This window comes from Oryza glaberrima, chromosome 4 (genome assembly GCF_000147395.1).
Source record: "Oryza glaberrima chromosome 4, OglaRS2, whole genome shotgun sequence".
NCBI lineage: Eukaryota > Viridiplantae > Streptophyta > Magnoliopsida > Poales > Poaceae > Oryza > Oryza glaberrima.
The window spans coordinates 26,492,757-26,520,082 of record NC_068329.1 but is presented as its reverse complement, the minus strand read 5'-3'; the positions used below and the strand labels follow the sequence as shown (position 1 = coordinate 26,520,082).

The following is a 27,326-nucleotide window of genomic DNA, read 5'->3' as shown; positions in this document are numbered from 1 at the left end:
CTTCTGGGTAAGTACTGGCAAACCTGAAGGAGTTCTTACTGCTGAACAGCAGAAGCAATTCGAGGAAGCCACTACTCTCTTTTTGGGATGCATTCTTAGCGTTCTTGGCGATCGTCTGGTCGAAGTGTATATGCATATGACCGACGCTAAGGAGTTGTGGGATGCACTGAATACTAAATTCGGTGCTACTAATGCTTAGCAATGATCTGTATATCATGGAGCAGTTTCATGACTACAAGATGGCTGACAACCGTTCTGTAGTCGAACAGGCTCATGAGATACAAACCATGGCTAAGGAACTCGAAATCCTTAAGTGTGTCTTACCCGACAAATTTGTGGCCGGGTGCATTATTGCGAAATTACCTCCATCTTGGAGAAGTTTCGGTACTGCACTCAAACACAAGAGACAGGAATACTCCGTTGAGGGGTTGATAGCGTCTCTTGATGTTGAGGAGAAAGCTCGGGAAAAGGATGCCGCGTCTAAGGGTGATGGTGGGCAGTCCAGTGCCAATGTTGTGCACAAGGCCCAGAACAAGAGCAAGGGGAAATACAAAGCTCAGCAGACCACCAACTTCAAGAAGCAGAAGAAGAACAACAACAATCCTAATCAGGATGAGAGGACTTGCTTTGTGTGTGGCCAAGTTGGTCATCTGGCTAGGAAGTGTCCACAGCGCAAGGGGATGAAGGCACCTGCAGGGCAGACTTCTTGAAGTCTGGTAATTTACCTACTGTTTTTTCAGTTAATCAGTCTACTAATTGGTGGGTTGACACTGGGGCCAATGTACATGTTTGTGCTGACATCTCATTGTTTTCTTCTTATCAGGTCGCACGGGGTTCCACCGTCCTAATGGGGAATGGGTCACATGCTTCTGTTCATGGTGTTGGCACGGTAGATCTGAAGTTTACTTCGGGAAAGATCGTGCAGCATGTCCCTTCTATCAACAGGAATCTTGTTAGTGGCTCCCGTCTGACTAGAGACGGATTTAAGTTGGTTTTTGAGTCTAATAAAGTAGTCGTGTCTAAACATGGATATTTTATTGGTAAAGGTTATGAGTGCGGAGGCCTGTTCTGTTTTTCCCTTTCTGATTTCTGCAATAAGTCTGTGAACCATATTTGTGGCAGTGTGGATTGTGAGGCTAATGTTTGGCACTCACGTTTATGTCATATTAATTTTGGCTTGATGTCTCGGCTTTCCAGCATGTGTTTAATTCCTAAGTTTTCCATTGTCAAAGGTTCTAAGTGCCATAGTTGTGTGCAATCGAAGCAACCTCGCAAGCCTCACAAGGCTGCCGAGGAGAGAAACTTGGCACCACTAGAACTCCTACATTCAGATCTTTGTGAAATGAATGGGGTGTTTACGAAGGGTGGAAAACGATATTTCATGACGTTGATTGATGATGCTACTAGATTTTGCTATGTGTACTTGTTGAAAACGAAAGACGAGGCTCTAGACTATTTTAAAATTTATAAGGCAGAAGTTGAAAATCAACTTGACAGAAAGATAAAAAGGCTTAGGTCTGATCGTGGTGGAGAGTTTTTCTCGAACGAGTTTGACTTATTCTGTGAGGAACATGTCATCATACATGAGAGGACGCCTCCCTATTCTCTCGAGTCTAATGGGATTGCTGAAAGGAAGAACCGCACACTGACTGACTTGGTGAATGCCATGTTGGACACCGCGGGACTGCCTAAGGCATGGTGGGGGGAGGCATTGTTGACCTCAAATCATGTGTTAAACAGAGTTCCTAACAGAAATAAGGACAAAACACCATATGAGATATGGATTGGGAGAAAACCATCACTTTCTTATTTGCGCACATGGGGGTGCTTGGCGAAAGTCAATTACTAATAACGAAGAAGCACAAACTTGGACCTAAGACTGTGGACTGTCTTTCTGGGATATGCTCATCATAGCATTGCCTATAGATTTTTAATAGTTAAATCCGAGATACCGGACATGCATGTTGGTACAATTATGGAGTCTCGTGATGCTACCTTCTTTGAGAGCTTTTTCCCAATGAAGGATACACATAGTGGTTCGAACCAATCATCTGAAATAATTCCCAGTTCAATCACACCACCAGAACAAACTGAACATACACATGAACATGTCTCTGAGGAGGATGTCAGTGAAGCTCCTCGAAGGAGTAAGAGACAAAGGACGGCTAAGTCTTTTGGTGATGATTTCACTGTGTACCTCGTGGATGACACTCCTAAGTCAATTTCAGAAGCATATGCATCTCCTGATGCAGACTACTGGAAGGAGGCTGTCCGTAGTGAAATGGATTTCATTATCGCTAACGGGACTTGGGAGGTGACAGAGCGACCCTATGGGTGTAAACCTGTGGGGTGCAAGTAGGTGTTCAAGAAGAAGCTTAGGCCTGACGGTACTATTGAAAAGTACAAGGCTCGGCTTGTTGCTAAGGGCTATACTCAGAAAGAAGGCGAAGATTTCTTTGACACTTACTCACCTGTTGCTAGATTGACCACAATTCGTGTGCTACTTTCCCTAGCAGCCTCACATGGTCTTCTCGTTCATCAAATGGACGTTAAGACAGCTTTTCTTAATGGAGAGCTGGATGAGGAGATCTATATGGATCAACCTGATGGGTTTGTAGTTAAAGGTCAAGAAGGCAAAGTGTGCAAATTGTTGAAGTCTTTGTATGGTCTGAAACAAGCTCCTAAGCAATGGCACGAGAAATTTGACAAAACATTGACATCTGCAGGCTTTGCAGTCAATGAGGCAGATAAATATGTGTACTATCGCCATGGTGGGGTGAGGGAGTTATTTTGTGCTTGTATGTTGACGACATACTGATATTTGGGACAAACCTTGAGGTGATAAATGAGGTTAAATCATTCTTGTCTCAAAATTTTGATATGAAGGATTTGGGAGTAGCTGATGTTATCTTAAACATTAAGCTAATTAGAGGTGAGAATGGGATTACACTCTTGCAGTCCCATTATGTGGAGAAGATTTTGAATCGCTTTGGCTACATTGATAGTAAGCCTTCTCCAACACCTTATGATCCTAGCTTATTGCTTCGCAAGAACAAGAGAATTGCTATGAATCAACTGGAATACTCCCAAATCATTGGCTCGTTGATGTACCTGGCTAGTGCAACTAGGCCTGATATCTCCTTTGCTGTGAGCAAGTTGAGCCGATTTACCTCTAATCCGGGAGATGATCACTGGCGTGCGCTTGAGCGAGTAATGCGCTATCTGAAAGGTACTGTGGAATTGGGCCTTCACTATACTGGGTATCCTGCGGTACTGGAGGGTTATAGTGATTCTAACTGGATCTCTGATGTGGATGAGATCAAAGCCACTAGTGGATATATCTTTACACTGGGTGGTGGTGCTGTTTCATGGAGGTCTTGCAAACAGACCATTTTGACGAGGTCAACCATGGAAGTAGAGCTGACGGCACTGGATACTGCTACTGTTGAGGCAGAATGGCTGCGTGATCTATTAATGGATCTGCCTATTGTTGAAAAACCGGTGCCGGCTATCCTTATGAACTGTGACAATCAAACGGTAATTGTCAAAGTGAATAGTTCTAAGGATAATATGAAATCGTCTAGACATGTGAAAAGACGATTGAAGTCTGTCAGGAAATTAAGAAACTCCGGAGTTATAACGTTGGATTACATCCAAACAGCGAGAAACCTGGCAGATCCCTTCACGAATGGACTATCACGAAATGTGATAGACAATGCATCGAAGGAGATGAGTTTGAGACCTATGTGAGTTATACTATAGTGGTAACCCAGTCTATGTGATCGGAGATCCCGTGAATTAGATCCTGGGAAGAACAAATCATTAGTAAACTAGAGGAGAGTACCAATATATACCCTCTCCAAGTGAAGATGCATGTACTCTCGTGAGCTGCAAAGCAGGTTGGCTATGCCTTAATGAGTTCTGTTGGCTTTAATTAGCGAAGATGTTGTCCTGCAGAGCATTCTTGAAAGAACTCACCTTTGTGAGCTTGACTGTTGGTCGCAGTCTATGAAGATTTTGGGTGAATCTTCTAGGAAGCTTACTAAAGACCTAGGAGTATGACTTATACGTTCCACCCGAGGGGTAGTCTACAGACGGTCTAGTACCAGATAAGACTTTGAGTGAAACTTGCTTGCACAAGACTTGCAATTCAAGGCGTAGTCCATTGTTCAAGTTGTGAGTAAGTGTAGCTTGGAAAAGGTATATAAACAGTACATTGTGAGTAATCGGTCTCTATCGAACCGCTGGTATATAAACAGTACATTGGAAAAGGCAAATCTTAGTGGGATTTTGAGATTTGGTGGGGGATTGTTGGAATTAATGAATGGGCCTTAGCCCACTCGAAGATTAATTCTTTGGAAAATCACAAAAGCCCACCTCATGGGATGGCATGCATGTGGAGTTTAGTACCACCTTGCTTATTCTAGGAGAGGGGGACCTCCTTAAAAGGGAGGATGCCCTCCTAGCCACTTGAAGCATGTGTGGTGGAGAGAAGAGGGGAAACACACGCGCGCGCTCGCTCGCCTCGCCTCGCCTAGCAGGGTAGGGCAGGGCAGGCGGCGCGCGTGCACGACGTACGCGTCGAATGGTCCGAAAAATTGGCTCCTCACCCTTGCGCAAATGCAGCCTCCTTTTGCAGTTTTGTTTTGCTGCAAATTCGGATTCATTTTTTGTTTTGGAAACGTTCCAAAAAATCCGGTGCGTGCAAACGGCGTGGAGTCCGGATAAGTTACGCGCGACTTATCCGGTTCGGTTACGCGCAGTAGAGATCGTGCGGGCGTCCTGATCAAGCGACCCTTCTCTATATAAACCGACCCGCCGTCTTCACGCAACATACGCGAAATCAATCTAGGGTTTGCCTCCTACTCTGTACTGCGCCGTCGCTCGTAGACTACTCCATCTCGCTCGCCGGCGTGCACCGGCGATCGGGAGAGCAGGTCTCCGGAACCTCTGCCTTCGACGTCCTGCACTGGGAGAAGGTGGCAATAAGGTTTTTGGGAAGCGCTTCGCGCGACTGCTCCCTGTTCGTTCGCGACGGCTCGCCTTCCTCTTCGCTCGCGTGTTTCGTGCCTTCGTAGACGCCTGCGAAAAGTTTCGACCAACCAGCCGGTCTTTCCGTCACCTCGGTACGTGTTCAATATGTTGCGCATATTTGATCTGTTCATGTTATACTGTGTAGTTTACATGTGTAGATCTAATGATGCGTTCATGCTAGTTTTCATCTGTAATGTCATGATTTATTTATGGAATAGATTAAATCATTATATGCCTATAATCTCAACAGAGGTTGGGTTCTTGATTGGTGTCGGATTCTTGGTTGGTTGATGGGGTTTGTGAGGTGTGGCGCTGAGTTGGAAAGATCCGATATATACTCCGGCGCGGATAGGTCGGGTCTCGCCGCTGCCGCCGTGAGGGGGGAGATGGATCGGGACGACGAGTAGCTGCGCCGCGCGCTGGCGGCATTTGGAGGAGGAGGTAGCGGCGTGTGGGAGCTCGTGGATGCCGCGCTGGCCTGTGCCGCGCACGACCGCCCCGACGAGCTGCGCGCGCGGCGCGACGGTATCGTGGAGCGGCTCTACGCCGCCGCCGCCGCCGGCGGCTGCAGCAACTGAGGTTTTTTTTTTTTAATTTTCTTTCACCACCTCGCCGACGAATTCAAAGAAACCACAGAAATTTGACACGAGCTGCACGTTTTTTCGTTTGTTTCCTCACAGCCGGAGGACGAGCTGCTGAGCTTGCTGCAGAGCCTGGCAGACATGGACATCACGTACAAGGCGCTCCAGGTGAAAACAAAAGCTTTTTACTCCCATTCTTCTTTCACCGTCACTGCTGTTCTGTTCCCCTTGCAACAAAAGGAGAGGAGATGAAGTTGAAGTTCCTGCTTTGTGCTTTTCCAGGAGACGGACATCGGACGGCATGTGAACGGTCTGCGCAAACATCCCTCCGGTGAAGTCCGGCTACTCGCCATCTCATCCTCGTCTTCCTCATCGGCCTCGCCATGGACCGGCTCCTCAGCGGCCGCGACGGCGGCATCGTGGCGCGAGTCCGGATCTGGCTCCGCGACGGGGAGCACCACGGTGGTCGCCGTTGCCGGCTCGACGGGCATCTCGGCCACCAGCTGCTTCTCGTTGCCATGGAAGCCGCCGTACCTGTACGCGTCCCGCCGGTGGAGGCCGCCGCCGTGGCGCCGCGCCAAACCGCCGCCGCCGCTCCTCCGGTGAAGAGAAAAGCCGGGGGGAGCGAGAGAGATAAAGGAGAGAGAGGGGGAGGAAGAAGGGAAGGAGAGGGATGATGATATGTGTGTCCCACAATATATTTTTTAGTGTGAATGACATATGGGTCCCATGTATTTTCAAAATTTTGTTTTTATTCTAATGCTATGTAAGTGCCACGTAGGACAAAGACTCGGTCAAAACCACCACGTAGGCGCCACGTCAGCCAAAACCACCTTCAAAACCACCTAGGGACATTGTTTGCACCGGTTTTGATAGTTGGAGGAGTCGATATACCCGTTTTGTGGATGGAGGATATGAATCATACTCGGACGATAGTTGAAGGAGTCAAAGTATACTTTTTCCATCTTCATCTCCTCCAAACAGTCTAGATTGTCGCCCAAATTCTGAGAATATGTAGTTGTATAACTAACACTCCGTGCACGCAAAGCAGAGCAACATATTAGCACATGATTAATTTATTATTAGTTAATTTTTTTAAAAAAAGATTAATATGATTTTTAAAGCAACTTTTTATAGAAAATATTTACAAAAGACGTATTGTTTAGTAGTTTAAAAAGTGTGCCACGTCAAACGAGAGATATGAGTTGGGAAAGTGAATAACCGAACTCAGTATAAAAGGGGAAGTGAGGGGTTAACTTCGTGGGGTCTTTGGAATTTGTATTGAAAATCCAATTTTAGAATTCATTTTATTTTATTTGAAATTTTATTTAATATAATGTTGGGTTTTAGATGAACTATTCTTTCAATATTACTTATTTTAATTCTCGTATTTTAGTTTGCTAAATTGTATTCCTAGTTGAATTCTTTGGAATTCGTATAAAAATCCACTTTGGGGATTTATGTTATTTTTAAATTGTAATTTTAATTAATCTTATTTTGTATTCTAGATGGACTCTTATTCCAATATACTATATATTTTATTCTGGTTTTCAGTAATTTATAATTTGTATTTCTACTTGAACTCTTTAGAAATTGTATTGGAATCTAATTTTGGGATTTATTTTATTTTTAGTTTCTAAATTTAATTAATCTTGTTTGTGTTTTAGATGGACTCTTCTTTTAATATATTTTTCAGATCCGAAATTTAATTAATATTATGTTGTATTCTAGATGGATTTTCTTCCAATACTTATTTTTTAAAATTTATAATTTCAGTAATTTCTAAATTGTGTTTCTACTCGAGCCTTTGAAAATTGTATTTAAACTCTAATTTCTGAAAATTGTATTGAAATTTTTTAAATCATATTTCTTAAACTCTAATTTTCTTCTGATTAAGTTAAGAATTTCTAGTCTCCTTTTCAAAATGTCTTAATAATATATTTTCTGATTCCAGTGTTAGTCTCGTACTCCCGTCGCAGGTGGTGCCGGCGTCCGCTACGAATTTGCCGCCGCCGCCGCATACTCTCTCCTCCTCCCCTCCTGACTCCCCCAACTCGATCTCCCCGTTTTTGTCGGCCTCAACTTCCGTCTCCTCGCTTCTTTGCTAGCCTTCGCCGTTCTCCATCCACTCCGCAGGCAGCGTGTGGGTGTCGTCATCGTGCGCTCTCGCTGCTTTCCCTTCCCGCTGTAGCGACCCACGTATTCCATTTCCGAGATAGAATACCGGTCTACGGCTCATTCCTTAGTAAGAACCAACTTACTAAGAAATGGGCACACTAAAGTAGCATAGCAGAAACAATTATAGTGAAACCCATTAAATAAAAACCATAAGAAATTAGTTTTTACCAAAATAGTAACACTAACAATACCTTGCTCTTCTAGATTTTTATCACCTTCAACAATAAGTTGATGTAGAGAAATGCAACACTTAGATCAATTTTGTCGAATCTTCTCTTCACCTAATTGTTAGCTCAACACTACAAGGAATAATATATATATATATATATATATATATATATATATATATATATATATATATATATATATATATATATATATATATATATATATATATATATATATATATATATATATATACACGCGCGCGCGCGCAAATATGCCCGTGCGTTGCACTTGGTGAATATCAACTAAATATGAATGGTTAGGATTGCTGCATAAAAATCTTGAATTTGTACATACCTCACAAATATCTTCAAATTTTATACAGGGAAATATCAAAACATATTTCATATTGTATACACATTCAGATTCATGTCGTATCTCAAACTTTATAATTCATGCGTGAGATATTTCAAATTTTCTACACGTTCAAAACATATTCCAACTTTCACAAATTTTCACAAACAGGGGAGGGGGGGCAGTTATAGATCTGACTTAACCATCCTCTGCAAAAGAAAAAAGGTAAAAGGCATCCGCAATGACAAAGAAACATGCACTTAAGGAAATAAAAATCATCTTTTCATTGGTTTCATTTATCTAAAAATAATTTACTGAGTGACCAAATAATTGATCATAATTTCCCAACAATTTTAAATGTCTTAAAATAGTGACAAATAAGTTTCTGTAATTCTAAAATTAATTAAATCAGTTGCTTAAAAAATAAACTGATTTCGGCCTAAAAGGCTCGAACCGGCCTGGCACTGTGCGGCATACAAGCGCTTGTGCTAGTGCACAGCGGCCCAGCCGATAGTGCCAGCCCATGAAGACGTGGCGGCCCAGCCAAGCTAGAAGTCCTAGCGAGCAGCACAGGCGACCCAATGCGGGAGAGAGAATGGCCGTCCTAGATTGCAGCTGTTCCGGCATGTCCCTAATCCCATTATCTTCTCTTCTCCCTGATCCCCTTCTCTCCGGCACGTCCGAGCAAGCGAGTAGAGCGATGGTGGCGATGGCGGTCCGGCGAGGTGGCGCGTGCGCGACAGGGAATCCGTCGTGCGGCTCCAGCTCTTCATCAGCGGGGGGCTGCCTCTTCCCATCCTTTGCACGACAATGGCATGGGCAGGGACGGATGGCGCCAATCGGTATACGGACAAAAAATTTTCGTGTAACAATTGGAAAATTATGTATTTTTTAAGTAGTTAAGATATTTAAAAATAAAATAATGAGCAAGTTAGACAGTGGTTGGACAAGTTTGTCTTGTTTTTCACGTGCACGCTTCCTAAACTACTAAACGGTATGTTTTTTTAAAAGATTTTCTATAAAAAAATGCTTTAAAAATCATATTAATTCATTTTTAAATTTAAAATAGTTAATACTCAATTAAATATGCGCTAATGCCTCATCTCGTTTTGTATATTTTTTTAATCTTCTCTTTTCCTCCCCTCTTTTATTCGCCGCTTCTTTTCTTGATATCTCTCCCCCACTATAGTTATTTTATTTTTTCTCTTCCCCTGTCGATCTCTCCAAAGGCTCGGTCCAGAAAGTTCCCTCTTTTTCTCATCTTCTCCGCCCTCTTCCGATCCCCTTCTGTCTCCTGCCTCCTTCCTCTCGATCCCCTTCTTTGTCTCCTTCCCCTTCACAAATTCCATCTCAAGCAGCAAGATCTAGACCTAGCACTCATGGATCAAGTGAGCAGCTGTATCGTGAGCCTCAGATCCAGTGCTAGCAGTAGGAATAGATCAGTATTACGGCGGTATTGGCGGCGGAGCTCACGAATGGCCAACGGAACGGCGAGCCTGCAGGAGGGGCGGAGGCGGCGGGCCGGACCTCGCCTCCGCCAGATCCGACGGCGTGGAGGCGGCTGCGGCCCGGTGGGGACGGGAGGGGAGGCGGCCGGCTGGACCTCGCCACCTCCAAATCCGGCGGCGTGGAGGCGGCTGCAGCCCGGATGGCGTGGAGGCGGTGGGCCAGGCCTCGCCTCCGCCATATTCGGTGGCATGGAGGCGGCTGCGGCCCGACGCGAGCGGGAGGGGCGGCGGCGTCGTCTCTCTCTCTCTCTCTTTCTTCGGCGGATGGCATGGTGGCGGCAAAGGTTCATGTGTGTTCCCCCTCCCACGGTGACGCCGTCGTCTCTCCTCCGCCGCGGCAGCGCTGCTCCCCCTCCCCCTCCCACGGTGGCTGGCTGTGGCAAGCGGCAAAAGGGGAGGCGGCGGGCAGGGGCGGCGCCCTCCCCTCCATAGGATCTAGTGGGAGGAGAGGCAACGGTGGCGCGGCGTCCCAACAGGCGGCGCCTCTCCCCCTCCACCGCGGGGGCGCCACTCCCCCTCCCCCACTGGCAGCGGCGCCGTTCCCCCTCCCCCTCCCACGGTGGCGGGCGGGTGCGGCGTCTTCCCCTCCGCCGGATCCAGCGGGAGGGGAGGCTCCCCCTCCCCCACCGGCGGTGGAGCCGTTCCCCCTCCTGCGGTGGCGGGCAGGGACAGCGCCCTCCCCTCCTCCGGATCTAGCGGGAGGGGAGGCAGCGGCGGCCTGGCGTCCCTGCGACGACGGTGGTGACGGCGGCACCCTCCCCTTCCAGCGTCGGTGTTTTTGTGCTTGTGATGTTCCTGTGTTGTCGTTGTTGTTGATGAGATATGTTCTTGTGATCTTGTAGTAGTGTTTTCTCTAGGATTTTGTGATGATTCCAATTTGTATTTGGATTGAGATTAAGATTTTGTTTTTGGATTGGATTGGAATTGGAATTGGATGTGGGATTTGGAGAGGAGGTGCGCGTGGGGTTATGGAGGGACGAAAAATCGGTGTGACGACCGGAAAAATCCAAATATTTCATACTCATTTGAATTGGGTATATACTCAATTTGAACAATGGTGCCCGGACACCATGGAGCACCAAACAAATTTACTATTGCTCCATGGTGCCCGGCCACTATTGTTGAAATTGAGTATATACCCAATTCAAATGAGTATGAAACTTTTTCAATTACTTAGGTATTAACATTAACTACTTTACTAACTAGTTCAAAGCAAGTTTGAACTGAATTTGAACTTGTTTTTGTTAGGTTTTGATTCTAGGTATATAGCATCCATATATATAATTAGTTAGGTATGTAATCATGGATTGTGAAATAAAATTAAATTTAAGTTGTTTTATTGATAGGTATAGATATGAATCGAATTATTATAACTAGGTATATACTCACAATTTGAAAATTTTAAAAAATTTTAGTGATTTTGTGCATTTGATACCATGGTGCCCGGGCACCATGATGCCCCATATGAGTGCCCCATTCTGTACTCCAACCTGCTTGTATCCACCGTTCATCAAAGGCCCCTCGCATCATCCATGCTACCGGGTCTCATCCTAGAATACCCGCTTTGATTTTTTCGTTTTTAAAAACAATAACATGCATGATTCTTAATTATCCCATTCTTTTCGGATCAACAAACTGTCCACGTAATTAAATCAAATGACTAATCCTAGCGTACTACTCCCAGCCATTCAACGTCGCCACGAGCGGCGGCTAGCTCTCGTCCCTCCTGTACCAATCGTCGTCGGCGGTTGTGGTGGCATCTCCGACGAGATTCCCTGGTGAGGTCGTACGTGCTCCACTTCTCCCCGTCGACAGCGAATGAAGTGCTGCAGTTTCTAATCCTCGGCGGATCCATGGAGGAGGTAGACAAGTAGTATATATAGTCTTCTTCTGAGTTGATCTGAGTCCCTCCCGTCCAGATCAAATCTTCGATGGTGCTGGTAATACAAGTCCTTTGTTGTAGACCGAAAAGATTCCCTGAATCACTTCGATTAATTTGTCTGCTTAATTAGATCCATTACTTCTCGTTTGTTTGATGCGAGGCCCTTTGTATGATTAGGCATATGATTTCTTTGTTGCATGCAGTGTCGTAGATTCAAGAACCGTGCATGCACGTGCTGGCCGGCTGATCGGCAAAACCCCTCGCACAGCAGTGGTGGCGCTACTCGATCTCGATCGTCGGCCGGCGTTCCCAGAAGGCGCAAACGGGCGGCGTCAACTCATCCTCCCAGCCCTCACCCTCAGCGTTCCCAGCCGAGTGGTGCGCGGCCGCTGTGTCAGTGCAATTTGTTTTCTGGACCGGCGAGAGCTCCGGCAGATCAACCCCATTGCGTCACACTGAAAATTGCAATATACTATTTTGCTGACAGCTTCTACAGTGAAGGTACCAATCAATGAGCTAGCTAGTGTAAGACTGTAAGCTCAGTCGATAATAGCACCTCTCGGTAGTACATATTTTTAGGTATTAATACTCTGTTACTAGATATATAGTATATACTGATTTTAAACTAAAAACAGTATGCACAGCTACTAAACTAAAAAACAGTATACACTAGCTGGTACAAACTTAAAAAAAATACTATATACTGATGTGGCCAGTACATACTTTTTTTAGTTTAAAAACAGTATATACTGCTACTAACATAAAAAATAGTATACACCGTCTTTAAAAACTATCAGCACAAAGATAACATATTTGATTGCTCCATTAATTCACAACGGCAGCCGTACATGCTGGTGATGAACATGTTTCCGGATGACGCAAACCAAGAAGCCGGAAGAATGAAACGGTATGTGACAAATGAAACCAGACTAATGAACCACTATGCATAACATCGCTATGAGCATTTGCCAGTGAGCCAGTATCAGTATGTGATCCTGATGGGCATGTCTTAGTATATATAATATACTGCTACTACATTAAAAAGTATATACTGCTTAAAACAAATTAAATATGCGTTTATACTACTTCTAACTATAAAAGTAGTATATGCCCGACTTAAGTATATATATATATACTGGATTAAAAAAGCATTACATACTGGGATAGAACAGTATATACTGAAAACAAATAGTATATTCTACTATAAACAGAACAAAATATGTACTGAAAAAATATAGTATATACTAGTGAAAAGAGTATATACTTGTACTAACTAAGCAAAAAGTATATATAAAATTTTGAATGTCGCCATTCCTCACCGTCCGGTGTGCATGCATATGAAAATTTGAAAAAACAAATAGAACACAACCGACATGCATGCAGAAATTTGAAAACAATTAAACATTATTTTTTAAACCCAACTATTCATTACCAACTAATGGATATCCAACAAGGAGGAGGGAGTATGTACACCCAGGTGTACAAAACAGCCGTAGCAATCCAACAAATATATATAGGGGATGAGAACGATTGGTACTCAACAAGTCCAACTATAGCAATCCAACAAATATATGCCCATAATCCACCTGCATAATACATATATCTCTAAATCCCATAATCCAACAAGGAAGTTTTATGCATGTTCAGAAACACAGTGTAGTAAAAGCTCATATTAAGCAATTATAAAATCTACTGCATATAAGGCACCACAGGTATTAGAACCTCCGATAGGTTCCTTTCCTGTCGCATTCGCAGTTTCTACCCGAAAAGGGAGTGACATATCACAATTCATACACTCTGCAGAGGTGTGTCGCTGTACCCATAGAAGCCTTAAACCTTTTAACACCCGTGCTACACCGCCACCACGCCAGCGCCTAAGCACACTTTATGGTGTATATCGGCAAGGCTAAGGTCACAAGCTTTTCATCAATCCCATCTGGCAATTATCTCTGCGGGTGATTCCCAGAACAACGGCGAATCATCGGATCCCGCAACAATGGCGATCCACATCATCTAATCGGATTCCGCAACAACGGCAACCCTCATCGGTAGCCCACGCTCACAGGATTCGCGAAAGTCCTTAAGCCCGCAGGATAAAGCCATTAAGAAAGAACTAGTAAGCCAGCCTGTCCCATTCTAGGTCATATGGTCGACACGATCGCTACGGCGCTTGAATGCCATATAACAGTTGTTATTTAACCTTATGATGATAAATATATGCAACTGAACCCCCACCACCATAGCAGGTTCAGAATACATCTATAATATGATTGACTGCTCCACCAGTCAATCCAATCCATCAGCATATTTATTTCAATTATAGAAAATATAATTTAATGCAAGGTGATACATATAGATTGTAATTACGAAAATATAACAAGAGTTGATCAAAGGTGTTGGACTTGCCTGAGATACCCAAAATTGAAGAACGAATAAACCAATGAAGATTTCCAGAAATCCAAGATAAACGCCCAACTGAAAGAAACAATAAAACACAACTAAATACAAGAATATTTATATGAATGCGATGCACATGATATATTTAACATGAATGCACATACTAGATCTATATAGGTTATGGACTTACTTTTATTAAACTTTCATTTTAAGGAAGAGTAGTTATTTTACTTAGAAGAAAATTTGCTTCTCAAGAGAAAAATATATTTAATAGCCACAAGTTATATTGATTTATATAGAAATATACATCTTTACTTTCTTTGATCAATAAAGTAGTTCATAAGATATATTTTGAAGGAGATACTTCTATTAGGATTATGATATGCAAAGTTAAGTTGTATTTGTATGTACTTAAATTACCAATCTGATAAAATGAATAGACCAGTGACTGTAATAATATATCAAGATTTTCAAGAATTTATTTTAAAGAGTTTAAACCAATTTAAATATTCTATAATAATTTCTTTTTTATCCAAGCTCTACTTCTCAATTTCTTTAGAGTGTGTTTGGATAATAGGAAATGGGGGATGGAATTGGGATTGGGAAATAAATGAAGGGTTAGGATTAAATGAAAGAGGGAGAATAAATGGTTAGGATTTAAAGATGGGTGGAAAATCATTTCCCTTTCCCATTTGCCAAACACTACCTTAGTTTCCACCATCTACAGCCCATTAGCAAAAGCCCAACAAAACACAACCCACCTAACCCACCTTCTTGATTCTTCCTCTTCTCTCTCTCTCTCTCTTTTTTTTTCCTCGTTCTCTTCTCCTCCCTCACGCTCTCTCCCAGGCCGCGCCATCAACGCCGCCGCGCTCCCCCGCTCCGGTCGCCGGACTCCAACTCCGGTAACCCTCCAGTACCCGCTGCCGCCGCGAATCGGTTCCCCTGGCTCCCACGAGCCTGCTCCTGCTAACCCTAGCCATCCGCCTCCTGCTGCTGCAGCCCCCATGGAGATGGCCGGTGGAAAACACAGCACAACTGGTGGCTGCACCCTATCCCCATTGGTGAACACCCCAGTGTCCAATTCTTCCTCTCATTCTTCCTCTCTCTTCTGCTCCTCTGATATGATATTTGTGCTCTCCTGTGTGGTGTGTGTGGTAATATACTGTGGATTATGGTGTATGGGTGATGTTTGTGAATTTTTCCTAAATAACTCTCGTGATGGTGATATACTCATGACTGCCCTTGCTGGCTCTTCTTGACTAATTGGTTTACTATGGCTAAATGATGCCTAGATGCTATGAATGGATAAAATACCCACATACACAAGCATGCGCTTTTGCAATATAAGATTAAAAATAGAAATCACATTATCAGGAGTGGTCCTTATATATGCTTGTATTCAATGGTGATTAAAATATTGAAATCTGCTATATGCTAATATGTTAGCAGGATCAGCTCCCCTATGCTACTATTCAGAGCATAATACAGGAATTCAATATTAATTCCTACATGCATGATGCAGTATGGTAGTATGACAAAAGTGATCAAATGACCTATGAACAATGAATATTGATCTATATGACAAAGTATACTGATTACTAAAAGCTCTGATAAGTAATTTTGTGTTTTATGGTATTGATCATAGCAAGGTTATATTACCAACTCCTACGGTTCTGATTTTGATATAATTCTCTTCTAGGTGACTTGCTGTAGAGGCCCATAGGTTTCGGTTTATGGATTTGCATTCAAAACTAAAAATATACATGTACACCTGCTAACCATATTAATCCTATAGATTCAATATTACTTATTTTAAGAACTCCATTCGCATGATGATTCTTGCTACAGCTAATTAACATAATTTGGCTGATAATGCGATGCTACTATTTCTTACTGCTTACTAATTGATAAATGATTTATCTACAATTGAATTATCCTAATTGACAGAATTGCTATAGTTGTCCTCCTTCATGATAACTTAAATCTATGCTAGGGTTCAGATACTAATTTCCAAGTCCATGGCTAAATCTAAAATCTGATTTTATCTATATGTCGAAAAAATCAATATTTGTACTATGGACAAAAATCTGCAGTTAGTAAACTTGATAAAGACATAAGATTGATGATATCTTTATATACATTCTACTGTTTCTTGATTTATCACCTGAACACTTGTTTATCTATAGTAAAATTTTAGTTACACATATATAACTATACTATCCAGATTCTTATGATCAAAGCCAGGTTCTTGCATCAATAAAGCATCAATAATCCCATGCATGTACTGAACCCTGATTTCTTCTATTAGCTACATGATGACATAATTAATCTCAGCCAGAATTTATCTTCTACTTGACATTTAGATGAAAATATTTATATCATATTAGTTACACATTCTGTTTTGAAGCTCAAACTATTTAATATGAATATTTTACTGAATCTAAGATGCTCTGGTTCATCTTCTAATGGATGCAAATGCAACACCCAAGTCCTACGCATACTAATATATGCATCACACAAGAATCATGCCATGATATGATTTTAGTTCTATTCTAATCTCCAGATTACCTGGTTAATGACTCTAGTATAATTATGAAGGTTGTATGATTTTCTCTTCTCTGGTTTCTACAGATACTCCCCCTGGACTCCGGTTCAAGGATTCTCCTATTGGAACTCTAGCTTCTCCCCTTGCAGTTGATGCACCAACTCAGCTCCTCCTCCTGGAGCTGAAACCCCTCTCCTCTTGAAGCTCAGGTACCTCCTGCTTGATTGAAACCCTGACCTGCTACTGAATTATTTGGTTTCTTGTTCCTTGCTGGTTTTGCCTCCTAATCCAATTTACAACAGTTTCCTTTTCTCTTTCTTGATTTGAAGATTCTTGCTTCTCCTGGATCTCAAGCATCTCCTACTCATCTACTTTGATTTGTCTATATGATTTCCTGGCCATGGTCGCTATGGTTGCTCTGATTGTTTTGTACTAAACTAATGAACTACAACAGCAACTATCTCTCTCTCTCTGTGTCACCCTAGTCTCCTCTGCTGCTCACTCTAGGCTGCTACGGCTGTGGTGTTGCATGACTGAGGTGTTTACTATTGATATGCTACCTATGATTATTTCTCTGTCTTCAGCTGAGTCTCTAGCCGAATTGCTGGCTACTACTGCTTGATTCTGTGGTTGATTGTTCTTGCGACTGAGGAGTATTTTACTATGGCTGCTGCTTGAGATTGGTTTCCAACCGATGTAACCAAGACTGGTTCTCTAGTAGCTGGGTTGATATATGGGTTAATTTTTTTCTTTTGTGACTCACCTGCTTGCATGCCGGTTGGATAAGGGCTTGCTGCCACCTCAACAAAGCTGGTTTGGTGTGATAATCTCAAGCTATATTTACTATCAATAGAAATTTTGTAAAGCCTGACATGTTTAGTGCTTTTGCACTTGAGTCCCACAAGTTTAGTAAAATTTAAGATTACTACGAATTTAGGGACTGATATGCAATTGCCCTAGAACTCAAGAGTTTTTCTGAAAAATAAATAATTATTGAATCTTTGACTGAGATGGTTCAGTTTATGATATGATATCTATAATCACCATGTATATGCACAATATATAGAATGCATACTGTATAAAATTTCTAGTGTACAATTATATGCATGTATGTATGCAGACCTATAGTGGTAAACTGTAAATAAAGAACTGTGATTTCTACTGTGCATATGTGTACCTCGCTTCGTAACGACTAATCTACACTATATTTTAACCAAAACTAAATTATCCCACTCCTCACCAGGTTTAGTCTAACTAAGAATAAATCAATGATGCATATGGATATGACTAAATAAATAAATGACAAGGAAACAATCGAGAAACCATTTAATATCCAGAATAAAACAACAATCAATATATTTATAGGTCCTAGCCAGCATCGTGGCTCAATCAACACCGCTCTCAGCCAGTGTGACCAAGTCATTAGCATGACTAAGACTATAGCTAAATACCTATGATGTTACACCCGCCTCCGGTGAGCACCCGTGCCGACACACATCCTCTTTCTTTGCCATCCCTCCCGTTCTACCCACACCCTTTTTCTCACGAATTTGCCTCAACCTTATCTTCTCTTCTAGATCTGAAAGCTAGGTTTTCTCTTTGCCTTTTTATTAACCTTTTAGTTTTACTAATAACACTAATTTTTGTTCCCCATTAGGTACGCCGCCGCAGGATGCCACGCAAGGTTGTCTCTGGGCCTGACTACGATGACGAGTACGACGATGACTATGACGAGTATGATGAGGACTACGATGATTACGGTGAGACCGGCCACAGTGACGACATTCAGCACCCCGTGAAGGAGGAGAAAGGTATTATGTCGAAGGTTTGAAGCTAGTACTAGACAGTGTACACCTCAGCTTGTAAGAATGGTGAAATAGCTATTAGAGTCGCTTCATGATGCACACTTAACATATCTACTCGTGTAGGTTAGTTACGGCGGTGTAGGTTACAAGGAGCGTTCACGCGGTTATCATAATTTGCTCAGTGGTGTTAAATGTTGTTAATGACGTTACATTGTTTCCATCCTGCATTCGTACTTGCTATCGCATCCTCTATTGCCTGAATATGCAAATAAGAACACGGTATGCTTAATTACTCTAAAACTTCCAATAGCATTGCTTGTTCAAACAAATGCAGTGATCGTGTAGCTTATGTCTGCCGATTACCTGGCCTTGCTCTAATTTCCTTGCCCATTTATCCCATCATATGCACTTCAGATATTTGTTGTCTCGAAGGCATTGTTATTCAACATGCATTTTTTGGAATGAGTCAAATATCATTCATCCAGTTAGTCCATCAAAATAAAAACTTACTGCAAATCAAATCTACCCAAATTGGGTGAGAATCGAAACATAGCTGGCTGCCAGTTAGAACTACCAGGGTTACCTACTGGTTGCTTACTGAATCCTGGTGCATATGCATATTATTGTTCTATATATTTGAGGCCTTTTGAAATAATTCATATGCCTATACATTTAACCGTTGCTTTCCTCATAAGCTCCATGCACTGAATGCTTCACTTTGTTGTTGTACAGTGAGTTTTTTTTTGTGATTTATTCAGCATATCAAGCTAACTGCGTCTAGTACAGCTCCTTGATCTCTAATATTATGTCACCACTCTATTGTGCAGAGTCATCGAAGAAGTCCTCAAGTACGGTGCCTGTGCTTTGGAGATGCTCCATGTGCATGTTCGATAATCATGAAAGCATGGTGTATTGTGAGATGTGTGGGGTTTTTCGAGAATCCTTTATGAAATCTGCCAAGGATGGTTCAATAAAAGGTAACATGCTTCACCCATTCTAATTTTCTTTGAATCACAATTTGTATTCCAACAAGGAATTCTAATGTAATCATAGTGTACTTATAACTATTAAATTACAGTCCATGGGATACCAAGTGATTTTGGGACACCTTCGATGCCGAAATCTGACTGTACCAAGATGCCAGTGAATACTCGTACTACAGACTTTGATGGTGACCCTGAGATAAAGAATGCTAGCATACCTCATGAGAAAGGTACTGCTGGTGCAAATGGTAGATGTTTTACAATTTTGTGTATGCAACTCTGTTCTACCTTTAAACTAGCTTCTCCTTCTATAACACCTTATTGAGTTATGAAAAGGATAATTCATAATTCACCATATAAAAGAAGCACATTAGATCATCTTATGTGCGGGAAGCAGATTTTGATCCTTTTCTTTCCCAAGCACCATTGTTACTTAGTGTGGCTGAACAGATTGTTCCCTTGCATACCACTTAAAAATGTTTCACCTGTTGGGCAACAACAACCCACAGCTCACGTGTCATGCACTCCAAAGTCTGAACCAAGCTACTTTTGTAAGGGTGACTTATTTGTACTCGATTTGCAGATCTTCCCAACCAGTTGTATCATCTGTTGGTTGATAAGCCTTCCTGTTGAAAAAAAAAATCCTGTTAGCTGTGTTTTTTATTGTCACCTTAATTTAAATTATTTTATTATTCAACAGTTGGTTCCACGCAGTACACATCTGCTGGTAGCTCATCAGGCGCTGGGAAAAAGGTGAAACACATTGCACTTCCTGAAGATGTGCCTGTCGAGAGGACAGCTCAATTGATTTCTGATCATTTTCAGCTGAAGGAGGACCAGAGTAGTAGGGCTAGCAGTTCTGCGCAGAATGAGGATGTGGCCCAGAAACTTTCTTCTGACATACAGAAGCTAGGTTTAGAAAAGAATGAAGTAGATACTGCAAAACCTTATTTACCTGAAGAATATAAGCCTGAGAAGTGGATGTTCGCTAATGAGGAATCAGGAGTGCTGAGCCAACTAAACCTTGCAATAGTATGCTATACGCATCTTCTGTTCTGAATATGGCATATGTTCCTTAACAATTTTGTTATTCTAAAAGTGCTTTGTCTAAATAGGTTACTGTCTACGAACAATTTGTTTAGGTAGGTCATGTTGATTCTGGCAAGTCAACACTCTCTGGGAGACTGCTACATCTGTTAGGAAGGATATCGAAAAAAGATATGCACAAGAATGAGAAGGAGGCTAAAGAAAAAGTAAGTTTATTATTGTTGTTATTGTACTCTACTTGATCCTGATGTTCCATTCATATTCTTTGTATTATGGAAATTATTTTTTACCAGGGAAAAGGATCATTTGCTTATGCGTGGGCTATGGATGAAAGCAGTGAAGAAAGAGAAAGAGGCGTGACAATGACTGTGGCCGTGGCTTATTTGGAGACTAAGAAGTACCGTGTAGTTTTGCTTGACTCTCCAGGCCATAAAGATTTTGTACCAAATATGATATCTGGCGCAACGCAAGCTGATGCAGCTATTCTTGTTGTTGATGCTTGCACTGGTTCATTTGAAGCTGGCATGGACGGTGAAGGAGGGAAAAGTGTTGGCCAGACAAAAGAACATGCTCAGCTTATTAGAAGCTTCGGCGTTGAACAGCTTATTGTTGCGGTCAACAAGATGGATGCCATCGGCTACTCGAAAGAAAGATTTGAGTTCATCAAGGTTCAACTTGGTAGTTTTCTGCGGTCATGCAATTTCAAAGATTCATCTGTTACCTGGATTCCTCTTAGTGCTGTCGAAAATCAGAATTTGATCAAAATTCCTTCTGATGTCCGTTTAACTTCCTGGTAAGTTATGTTTTGACACACTACTTCCATGCCATTCGGAACACTACATCGTGTAGAATTTTTCAACAGAGGTGGCTGTTTCATGCATCTTGCAATTTCTAACCTTTTCACATGGTAATATCGACATATCGTAGTAAGCACCCATTTGGGTCAAATCAGATAGTTTGGATGATTTGAACATATATGAGAATAGCATTACTGATCTTTTGAAATATTTGGGACCATACCGTCTTCTCAGAATAAAAAAAATCATATATCTGAACAACAGGAATCTTGAACTGATGTCCTTTCAGGTATCAAGGATTTTGTCTCTTGGATGCTATAGATTCCTTGCAGCTTCCATCTCGGGATGTTTCAAAGCCCCTCATTCTTCCTATCTGTGATGTTATCAAGTCTCAGTCAACAGGACAGTTTGCAGCCTTTGGAAAATTAGAGACTGGAGCTATTCGAATTGGTTCAAAGGTACATTCCTCACAAATCAGCAGGGACTGTTGATACTTGTATATTTAACTGAGATCAGCTCCAAATATGAGGATAGAGGAAAGATTGATAAATAGCGTTTACATTGTGACATTTGCTAGTTGCATATTTGCATGCCAATCTTTCAGTAACAGCATGGTGTCGGAATTTGGTCTTTTTTCAAAAAAAATATATTTATACTTGCTTTTGTACACAAATATTTGTCTTGACATTTCTATCTGTTCTGACAGCTTGGAACTTGCTGTTGCAGGTTTTAATTTCACCTTGTGGGGAAGTGGCGGCAGTGAAATCCATCGAGCGGGATTCAAATTCATGTGACATAGCAAGAGCTGGTGATAATGTAGCGGTTAGTTTACAGGGTATCGATGGGAGTAAGCTAATACCAGGTGGGATTCTTTGCAACCCTGGTTTCCCAGTGCCTGTCTCTAACTTCTTGGAGCTAAGGGTTCTAGTGTTAGACGTCACCATTCCTATCCTTATTGGCTATCAGGTAAAGATATGACCAAAAGCTCTCTTTGATTATTTTCTTCCCTGATGCAATCTGATAATAATACGGGCCTAGGTCGAATTTCACATACATCATGTGAAGGAGGCTGCGAGGGTTACGAAAATCGTGGCATTGCTTGACAAGGCTGGCAAACCAAGCAAAACTGCACCTCGTTTTCTTAAGTCAAAGCAGAATGCAGTTGTGCAGGTAACAACTGATCACAGATCCTTGTGAGGAGCCATTGCTTACGAAGTCATCATCTGCGATGTTTTGATTTTCTTGATATTTGTCAGGTTACCTTAGACGCTCCGGTCTGTGTTCAAGAATTCTCCAAATGCCGAGCTCTTGGCAGGGCATTCTTAAGGTCTTCTGGAAGCACGATCGCTGTTGGAGTCGTAACGCGGGTACTCCGGCAAGATCAGAACTGAAAGACCTCCGCCCAACATCTGAAAATTTGAACGTATCTGCAGCCGTGCTTTGGGGCCCATATTGTAGCTGACTCAAAACGGTACTGTAGTATTGTCGATCAGAAGTTTGGCGACGGCATTTTTCACTGTGTGGTCGTCGCCATTTCCATCGTGCATTTCAGAATTTGCGTTGAGATATGGCCTGTAAAATAGTCACTTTCACGAGTTCCAACCCCCAGTTTTGTGAATCACGGAATTTCTTTTGCGATCCTTCACTCTCTTTTTGTCTGGCGGTTATATATTTGGTGGTTATTTGTAATTTTCTTGTGCCTAATGAAAAAGGGGTTTCAGGATTTCATTTTTATTTAGTTCCTTAATAGGCCAAAGCAACAACACAAGAAAAGAAGACACTAACATACTGCATATAAATCGCATCCGATCTGACCAATACTAGCATAGGGAGAAAACTTAGGGGGCTCCTAATCGGCGCGTAGTATTAGATAGTTAGGATTTTCTTTTTTTCTATGAGAAACAAACAAATTGAAAAGAAATATATATCTGAAGTCAAAATTTTAAAATTTTAAACCCAGATTTGTAAACTTTTAACTCGAAAATTGAATTTTTTTTAAGTCAAATTTTGAAAACTTTCAACTTTTCATCTCAAATTTAAAAAACTTTCAACCCAGATTTGAAAACTTTCAATTCAGATTTGAAAACTTTCAACTTGAGATTTGAAATCTTTCAACTCAGATTCGAAAACTTTCAACTCGAGAATTGATATTCGAAAACTTTCAAGTCCAGATTTGAAAATTTTAAAAACTTTCAATTTGATATTTGAAAACTTTCAAATCAAGAGTTGAAAATTTTCAAATCGAGATTTGAAAACTTTCAAGTCGAGATTTAAAAACTTTTAAGAAAACTTTCAACTCAAAATTTATAAACTTTTAAACTCAAAACATGCTAAAGATAAAAAAATCAGAAAAAAGTGGGAAAGAAAAGGAAAAATATTAAAAAAAACCAAAAAAAATACACGGAGAAGGGGCGCGCGCCGGTGCGGCGCTGGGCCTAAAACTCGCTCCGCCGGCGGTCGCTAACTAGCATTCGCGGAAAACTTAACCATTGACTGTTCGTGATTTGTGAGTGTCTTGCGAATGTATCATAGCATAGCATGATTAGCGCTCGGCTCACTTTGCGTTTTGCGACGAATGGCTGATCCGCTCAATCTAGATCGCACATATTTGATCGAACGGCCAGTAAATACCCAAAGGGCTTCGGAGTTTCGAACCCCGAACCCCCTGTCGATGCATGCTTGTTGGACTCTGGCAATGTCGGCCCATACACAGCCCGGCCCAGATGTTACAAGCGAAGTCAGAATGGAACACCGCCATATCTCCACCATTAGACCGGCTCAAACGCCCCCACGGTGGTCTTCCTCCCCGACGCAAGCAGACGAGCCCACGGCCGCTGACGCCGCCCGCCGCCGGACTTCGCCGGTGAGCTTTTCTTCTCTTCCGAGCTCACCCCTTCCTGCCCGCTTCCTGTGGTTGGAGTTGGAGGGGGGGGGGGGGGGGAGTTATCTCATCTGCAGTGTTTGCTCCTCCCTGCCCTAGCCGATCGATCTCCCCGTCCCCAATCTCCTCGCGGGCTCGGCTCGCCGGCCGGCGGCGCTGATCTCCATCCGCGGGAGCAGCGTCACCGGCGTCCTGCCGCATCCTCTCCGGTGCATGGTCTGGTTCGATTTAGTCTCCTCCGGCGGCCCGTCTTCTCCGCCTGTTCGTTCGTTCGGCCCCCAAATCCCAGGCCGCCTCCTCCGCTGGCGGCGCGAGGCAACGCTTCCCGGCGACCTCGGGCGGCGTCCCCTTCTCCCCGATGGTCTTCGCCTCGCGCGACGACGAGGCCTGCTCTCCGGTGGCCTCTGCCTCGCGCAGCTCCGCCGCTTCCTGCGCGACGGTTGCTATACTCCTTACTATCGCGACGTTTGCTGCGGGTTCTGTTTGATTTGGGGCGACACTGTCAATGCGCTTAGCTTCTCTTGCAATACGGAAGCGTTACTCCTTGCCTTTGCCTTAACCTAGCAAATTTCCGAAAGAACAGTTTGTTTCCGAAAGAATTTGGGGTTCAGCTGAACCTCCATGCCCCATGTTAGATCAGTCCTTGCAGTCTTTAGTGATTTAACCATATGGCGACCGCTTCAGAGTTTAGCCTGCTAAATATTCTTTAGCAAATTTCTTATCACACCTTTATTTTGCATTTCTGTTTAGCAATCTGTGCTATCACCGGGGTGTTGAGCGATCAAATTACATTTCATAGTTTAACGAGCACAATTTAGTATTGATTGTTAACAGTCCATAATAATAGTACTAGACTACTAGTGATAGATTGGGCGGGGAATATCTTCATTGGATGTTTATCATGATTAACAAAATTATTGAAGACTGATATTGGTATAATTTCCATGTTTTCAACTTGCAGGAATTTCGCCATTCTGATATAAATTAGTGCATTGCATCAGAAAAATGGTTGTGGGGTTAATAAATGCTAACCCTGTAGTTTATGAGAAAAAAGAGAGGCGTTCTCGGCAGGCACCAGAAACCACAGATGAAAATGCGGCAGAGGCTATTGACCAGCTAGAAATATTTGATATCCTTTCTTTGTTTCCTTATCTACATGCTGTGTACCTCTCTTTCCTGTTATACTTACCTCTATCTGGAGTTCTGCTGCCCTCAATTTTTCTTTTGTTTGCACTCCTTAACCTTCTTACATCATATTAGAGACATAAAGGATCCAGAGCACCCATACTCACTCGAAGAGCTTAATGTTGTAACTGAGGATTCAGTTGAAATCAATGATGAACTTAGTCATGTCAGGTAAGTTTACGTCTCTCTATCATTGGATGCTACAATGGGTTGTTAATGAAATTCAGTCACAACAATTCACTGTTATTCTCTTCAGGGTTACTTTTACCCCAACAGTGGAGCATTGCAGTATGGCGACCGTCATTGGACTTTGCCTGCGTGTGAAACTTATGCGGAGTCTTCCCCCTCGATACAAGGTATGATACATGGAGCATCTCTATGGTAGCTTGCAATCGTAAGAAGTCTGAATGAGCCCTTAATATATTGCCTGACATATACAATTTAGAAAGTCCTATAGTACTGTGACAGACATGTAATTTAGGTAACAACTATTTTCCCTTTACCTTAAAAAATATTTCACATGCTCTTCATTTATTTTGCTCCATGGTACTTTTCAGAACTCATTTAGGCATATGCCTGAATGTATACCTCAAAATATCTGCAGAATAAGTTTCTAATTGTGCAGAAACCTGTGTTGTATGTGAAACTTAATCATTATGGTTAGGAACACAGATAGGTTGTGAAGATACCATCCAAGGCATTTCATGATCGAGCTGGAGACTGATACCTAGTGATTCAGTCTTGCACATTCCATGAACAAATCGAAGACTACTCCTTTTTTTGGTGAATTGCAGTTTGGGCCACTTTTTATTACCATGGATTCACTTTAGACCACCCTTTGACCATCATTTTCACTTTGGGCTAGGTATTTTCACCTTTGTTGCAATTTGGACTACCCTAAACCACTTCTTCAGCACATCAATTCCAGCCCACCGGTGAACTCCTCCACCTCTTTGCAGATTCATATCTTTGCTGGAGGAGAGGCCAGACATGGCTAGGGAAGAGAGTTGGGGTGGTCCAAAGTGCAACAAAGTAAAAAATACCTGGTCCAAAGTAAAAGATTAGACAAAGAGTGGTCCAAAGTGAAATTTTGGCAATAAAAGATGGTCCAAAGTACAATTCTCTCTCTTTTTTAGTTCATTAACATGACGAGGAAATTATGTCTTCCTGCTGTTTACTATTCATATTTCTTCGGAAATTTTTGGCAGCTTAGTCATTTATAATTTGTGCAGGTGGACATAAGGGTGGCGCCTGGATCACATGCAACTGAAACTGCAGGTACATATGTTTTAGAGGCTACAGTTTATGCTTTCACTTACCACATTCTCTTGCTTGGCTGAGTATCTCATTGTATTGTCCCTTTCTTGTAGTGAACAAGCAACTGAACGACAAAGAACGTGTTGCAGCTGCACTGGAAAATCCAAACCTTCTGGACATTGTTGAGGAGTGCTTGTCACCAACGTTTGCTTGAGACCTGAATACAAGTATACAACTGGGAGCCTGTGTGTTGAAATGTTTCAAAACTACACTGAATTACCCTACGACGTGTAGCATGACCTTGTCATTTGAGATACCTTATGTGGTGCAGGGCGTGTGCATGAATTTTGATGGTCTGTACCTTTCTATAAGGATACTACTGCTCTACCGTTTCATACCTTTTTTCTTTTTATGGCCTGTGACCTGCCAGAGCATAATTGAAACGATATAAGGAAATACTCGTATATGAAGTATATTGCGCTGTAGGCTTTTTACCTCTCGAATATGAAGTACTGTCTGGATGTCAATATCCATGAAAAGAAACTGAAGGATATTCCATGATTTTATGCCATCTCTGTAATTATATCAGGTTGCTCTTGAACTATGCAGTCAGTTAGTACTGTGATACGATGTCTGTCAGTTGTATCGAGTCTGTCGATTCTGTGGAGCCTCTAGAGGAATTAATTATGCAAAACATGGGCCACAGATTGAATATTTTATAGGT

The 27,326-nt window shown here is 42.2% G+C and overlaps 2 protein-coding genes, 1 long non-coding RNA gene and 1 pseudogene across 4 annotated transcripts; all 4 read left to right on the top strand.

Annotated features, from left to right (window-relative positions):
- The first annotated feature begins 1,818 nt into the window (after positions 1-1,818).
- LOC127770924 (uncharacterized) lies at positions 1,819-6,969 on the top strand (annotated as a pseudogene).
- A 7,795-nt stretch (positions 6,970-14,764) lies between these two features.
- On the top strand, positions 14,765-18,296 carry LOC127772354 (uncharacterized). Its single transcript, XR_008017358.1, has 3 exons — positions 14,765-15,163; positions 16,734-16,856; positions 16,977-18,296. It is a non-coding gene; the product is annotated as an uncharacterized LOC127772354 (long non-coding RNA).
- Positions 18,297-18,308: 12 nt separating this feature from the next.
- On the top strand, positions 18,309-22,951 carry LOC127772353 (uncharacterized). Of its 2 annotated transcripts, XM_052298385.1 has the most exons (11): positions 18,309-18,458; positions 19,280-19,429; positions 19,531-19,665; positions 20,136-20,188; positions 20,261-20,467; positions 20,578-20,688; positions 20,776-21,275; positions 21,569-21,737; positions 22,006-22,245; positions 22,318-22,449; positions 22,536-22,951. In XM_052298385.1, exons 1-11 carry the CDS (start codon positions 18,320-18,322, stop codon positions 22,668-22,670), a joined length of 1,971 nt encoding a protein of 656 aa, XP_052154345.1. In that variant the 5' UTR covers positions 18,309-18,319; the 3' UTR covers positions 22,671-22,951. The 2 variants fall into 2 exon arrangements, with proteins under 2 accessions (XP_052154345.1, XP_052154344.1); XM_052298384.1 differs by having other exon boundaries at positions 20,136-20,467.
- Positions 22,952-24,029: 1,078 nt separating this feature from the next.
- On the top strand, positions 24,030-27,105 carry LOC127769383 (protein AE7). The gene is made up of 6 exons (XM_052294942.1): positions 24,030-24,142; positions 25,122-25,291; positions 25,413-25,516; positions 25,602-25,701; positions 26,578-26,623; positions 26,716-27,105. The coding sequence occupies exons 2-6, from the start codon at positions 25,166-25,168 to the stop codon at positions 26,814-26,816; spliced, it is 477 nt and encodes a 158-aa protein (XP_052150902.1). The 5' UTR covers positions 24,030-24,142; positions 25,122-25,165; the 3' UTR covers positions 26,817-27,105.
- The last annotated feature ends 221 nt before the right edge of the window (positions 27,106-27,326 follow it).

Excerpts from the sequence above, each read along its gene's own strand:
- LOC127769383 (XM_052294942.1), top strand. The coding sequence starts at position 25,166 with ATGGTTGTGGGGTTAATAAATGCTAACCCTGTAGTTTATGAGAAAAAA. Across the intron at positions 25,702-26,577 it reads GTCTTCCCCCTCGATACAAG|GTGGACATAAGGGTGGCGCC; the intron begins GTATGATACATG and ends TAATTTGTGCAG. Across the intron at positions 26,624-26,715 it reads ACATGCAACTGAAACTGCAG|TGAACAAGCAACTGAACGAC; the intron begins GTACATATGTTT and ends CCTTTCTTGTAG.
- LOC127772353 (XM_052298384.1), top strand. The coding sequence starts at position 18,320 with ATGCCACGCAAGGTTGTCTCTGGGCCTGACTACGATGACGAGTACGAC. Across the intron at positions 20,689-20,775 it reads AGAAGGAGGCTAAAGAAAAA|GGAAAAGGATCATTTGCTTA; the intron begins GTAAGTTTATTA and ends ATTTTTTACCAG. Across the intron at positions 22,246-22,317 it reads CTATCCTTATTGGCTATCAG|GTCGAATTTCACATACATCA; the intron begins GTAAAGATATGA and ends ATACGGGCCTAG.